This window comes from Phaseolus vulgaris, chromosome 9, assembly GCF_051622355.1.
Source record: "Phaseolus vulgaris cultivar YP4 chromosome 9, ASM5162235v1, whole genome shotgun sequence".
Taxonomy (NCBI): Eukaryota; Viridiplantae; Streptophyta; class Magnoliopsida; order Fabales; family Fabaceae; genus Phaseolus; species Phaseolus vulgaris.
Window position 1 is genome coordinate 35,936,590 of NC_143506.1, and position 4,145 is coordinate 35,940,734.

The 4,145-nt window shown below is 32.7% G+C and overlaps 1 protein-coding gene across 1 annotated transcript; it reads right to left on the bottom strand.

Annotated features, from left to right (window-relative positions):
* Nucleotides 1–870: 870 nt before the first annotated feature.
* On the bottom strand, nt 871–3,809 carry LOC137821370 (20 kDa chaperonin, chloroplastic). Its single transcript, XM_068625925.1, has 6 exons — nt 3,619–3,809; nt 3,334–3,517; nt 2,496–2,675; nt 2,216–2,371; nt 1,315–1,392; nt 871–1,166 (listed from the first exon to the last, which is right to left on the bottom strand). Exons 2-6 carry the CDS (start codon nt 3,496–3,498, stop codon nt 996–998), a joined length of 750 nt encoding a protein of 249 aa, XP_068482026.1. The 5' UTR covers nt 3,499–3,517; nt 3,619–3,809; the 3' UTR covers nt 871–995.
* Nucleotides 3,810–4,145: the final 336 nt, after the last annotated feature.

Below are 4,145 nucleotides of genomic sequence, written 5' to 3' on the forward strand. Positions count from 1 at the left end.
ATCAAGAAAAACTATTTCCATTTATGATTTTAGAATTTGGGATAATTAGACAACCCAAGAAAAGATATTTTAGTTGAAAAGGGACCTTTAAAATAAATAAATTTTGTTTGTCCTAATTGATAATAATAATATTATACATTTTTCATCAACCCTATTATTTTGTAAGTTTATTCATCTTTTTCACATCAATACAAGTGTGTAGGGCTGCTCTGTAAACTTTCCATGTAGCATATAACTGATCTAAAATTCCCCATCATATAATAAGGAGCATATTCTAAGTTTATGAGTGTCTTTTCTAGCTACACCTCATCAATATTATTGTTTGAGAGAGATCATCAAGATTCAAGTAACAACATTGATCACGTTTATGAGAAGTAAACAAATTTATATCACCTAAGGTTGGTAAATGCAGACAATTGTAGAGTTACCAAGAAAAAGGGTAATTATATATAGATGTTCATGGTTTAGTCCTAGCTCACAAGGTAAGCTTCCTTTTTTAAGAGTAGAGTTTTGGTTATGTAGATTATTTTGTCTTAACCCCTGTTGGCCGAAACTGAGTGGGGTGAAGTGGTTCATTTTAGTAACTAGTGGAAATTTAGTATTTTCCTTCTCTGCAGCATTATTTTCATGATTTGAGCGAAATGTAATAACTATTACTGGCTCAATTTTTGCAAGGGTATGTTAGTTACTAAAACTAATACAGTTGAAATAGAAATTTTAACAACTTAAAATGTTATTTAACATCACCTTTTTTGTTATAATGTTCACTAAATAATCTCTTAAACTGCAAATTAGTCCATTTTAATTAATCCTTTTAAGTGATAAATCCGGTATTGCAGAAGATGGTTTAAAATCCAATGATAACGCATATTGTTTAAGGAACAGATTGCAATAAACTATATTTTTCAATCGTTATTACAACAATTAAAAAAAATCCACTTTCCTCGAGATGGACACGAAAAATTTTGAAGTTACAAAAGGCAAAGATATTGTTTCTAGGAGAGGACAGCCATGACATCTGAGACCCTCAAGGCAATATATTCGCCATCTTTGCCCTTGAAGTCATTTCCAGCATATTTGGAATACAAAACTGTGTTCCCCGGACTCACGGATAATGGCTTTCTGTTGCCTTCATCGTCCAATTGCCCTGGACCAACTGCTATCACCTGTAACATACCAAGTATTACAAAAACATCCTTCACTTTTTCTATTTTTTAATCCACAAAACAACATTTTTAATTCACTCTTAAGCAGCAACATGGATACAATATGTTTTCAGACAGAAGACTGTGTTAGGATTATAAGAGTACGTACTGTTCCAATAGAAGGCTTCTCCTTGGTTGCCTCAGTAAGCAACAAACCACCAGCAGTTTTTTCCTCGGCTTCAGCAATCTGCACTCAATATCTAATCAATCACATGCTACTTATATTTGACATGCATTTGATGCAGCAATTCAATACTTCAAATATATTAGACATCATGTGAGATGTGAGGAGGTTGGATGCAGGCTACATGTTTAGATATACTAATTCATAAAAAATACAACCAATATAACTGCTATTCTGAAAATCCAAATTAAAAAGATACTTCTACAAACTTACTAAAACAACAACAACAACAACAATAATAATAATAATAATAATAATAATAATAATAATAACTGAACAGACAATGCCAAAATAAATTGCTACCTATTGCCTACAAGTGGGACTAAAATTAATCTGTCCCTTCTTGAGCATCAGTCATAAAGACAACTACGATTTCTGGCACAAGAAACCATAACTCCTACATTTCTATCCCATACATACTTCAATGTTTCATTTGGCTATCATGGTTTTGAATTGGGATCCTATCCACATAGCAACCGTAATGCTGCATCAATCACGTTTTCCACTATGTCAAGCATCACAACGAAACCCTATCATAATTTAGAAAATTGATGGCTATATTAGATGTTTCATAACTTTTTATTTAAAGGTTTGGATGCTTCCTAGATGGATAGCAGTTCGGATATATATTGGATACAGATGAACAAGGGACCACAGTGCCTTTAGATGCTGCCCTTGAATGGATAAGATTAACAAACCTTACCATCTGAGCAGAACCTAAATACATCAAGAGAATTATATTATATGATTAAGAACACAGTTGCCAAATGATCTAATATCACTCTTCACGTAAAGATCCAAAGACTGGAATAAGCACAGGAAATACCTTTATGAGGACTCTATCATTCAAGGGTTTAAGATCCTTGATGTCATCAGTTTCAAGTATACCAACAATGTCATCATCCTTCAAAATAAGATGCTTTGTGCCATCGAATTCTACCTCAGTACCGGCATATTTGGAATACACAACTTGCGCACCAGACTGTACAAAGACAACACATCACATGAAAGCATCAATTAGAGCCAAGCCAAGCCCAATCCTTCCCCAGAAAATTAAACACAGACCACAGAAGGTTTAAAGACCTCCAACATAGCAGCACCATTACCTTCACACTAACATCCACTTTTGTCTTCCCAACTGCCTTTCCTTCACCAACAGCAACCACCTCACCCCCTTGAGGCTTCGTTTGAGCAGTTGAGGGAAGCAAAATCCCACCTACAGTTTTCTCTTCCGCTTCCTTAACTTTTACCAGTACTCTGTCACCCAGAGGCTTAATTGCAGTGTACTGGACAGTGAACCAACAGTTACATGAAGCATTGGATTATCAAACCACATACTATTCATTCAATAAAACAAAATTATTGAAATATGCCCTGTACTTCAAAATCAACAATTACATAACCTACACATGGCAGTTTGGTTCCATAACTAAATTACAAAGATAATCCAGAATAAAATGAAATCCAAGAAAAAACACTAAAAGTGTGGTTATAATTAAATTATTTTGCTAAAATTAATTAAATAAATATTGTAAGCAATACACTATAGCAAATCCTTCTGAGAACATGTTTAAATAAACTTTTACACAAGTAATATGTAAGAAGAAAATGAATATAATAATTAAATACGTTTTTGTCAAATTAGTTTCTCTTAATAATACATATTATTTTATAAATAAACTAACATTAACTTTTAGAAAAGTTCCTTTTTATTTCTAGCTTCCATTGTTTTTCTCCTTTCCGGACGTTGATGGATAAATTTATCCAGACATACACTAATAATCTCTCACCCATCTTCATTAATTCTACACTCATACTTAAGAATTTAAAAACTTACTCTAACACTCTCGGTTGACTCACCATTAGAAAATCAGCACACTAAAAACAACACCTATAAATAATTCATCTTATTTATATAGAAAAGTAAGAGTTAGAAGAAAATACCTTAGGGGCAACAACAGTGGCGGCTTTGACAACCAAACCCCGGAAGGACCTTTGGGGGAGATTCCCAATCCTCACACGGCCCATCTGAAATGCTGAAGGCCGAAGCCTTTCAAACGAAGTCGTGGAGACTGATGACGCTATTGCTGTGAGCTGAGCGCTGGCCATTGATTGGAACTTACTTACACTGCGCAAAAAAAACAAATTTATGAGTGAAAACACAAACAAGTGTTGAGCTTTTATGAGAGCAAAGAAGAGTGACTGTGTGAAGAGAGTGGAATTAACTACCTTAGCAGAGGCGAAGAAGAGAGGTTTGGGTGGAGAAGAAGGAGCGTTGAAAGATGAAATGATGAAGATAATAAAACCCTAAATAGATAGATAGGGGTTTTATCTGATGATAATGGACCCTTCTAGAACCAACTAGTGTGTGTCTGCACTCGTGAGCAGAGAGGATAGTGTGAGCCTGTGTTGCTACGCTTAAGAAAAAGAAAAAGAAAAACTTGTATAGTTCAAATACTTTCTTATTTGAGAATAAGAAATTAAAGGAAGATTTTCAACTTTTTTGTTTTAGATTTTTATTTAAAATAAAATTTTCCTAAAATTACATTATATTTACATCATTTTAAGTGTTAAATAAACATTCTATATTGTTTATTTATTAATAAAATGACACTCACAGTCTTCTATTTTTTAAATAATTGTTTATCTTTTTTATGTTTTAAAGAAAAATATTTACCTCTTATATATTTTAATTACATATTATATTATAATTAAATTTCATAATAAATAAATATTTTAATGTAAATTTTATTTTA

What these genes read in the sequence shown, in the direction of transcription:
- LOC137821370 (XM_068625925.1), bottom strand. Translation starts at nt 3,498, where the DNA reads ATGGCCAGCGCTCAGCTCACAGCAATAGCGTCATCAGTCTCCACGACT. An exon ending in AAGTGGATGTTAGTGTGAAG is followed by an intron (nt 2,372 to 2,495) that starts GTAATGGTGCTG and finishes GTCTTTGTACAG; the next exon opens with TCTGGTGCGCAAGTTGTGTA. An exon ending in ATGATAGAGTCCTCATAAAG is followed by an intron (nt 1,393 to 2,215) that starts GTATTTCCTGTG and finishes TATTGAGTGCAG; the next exon opens with ATTGCTGAAGCCGAGGAAAA.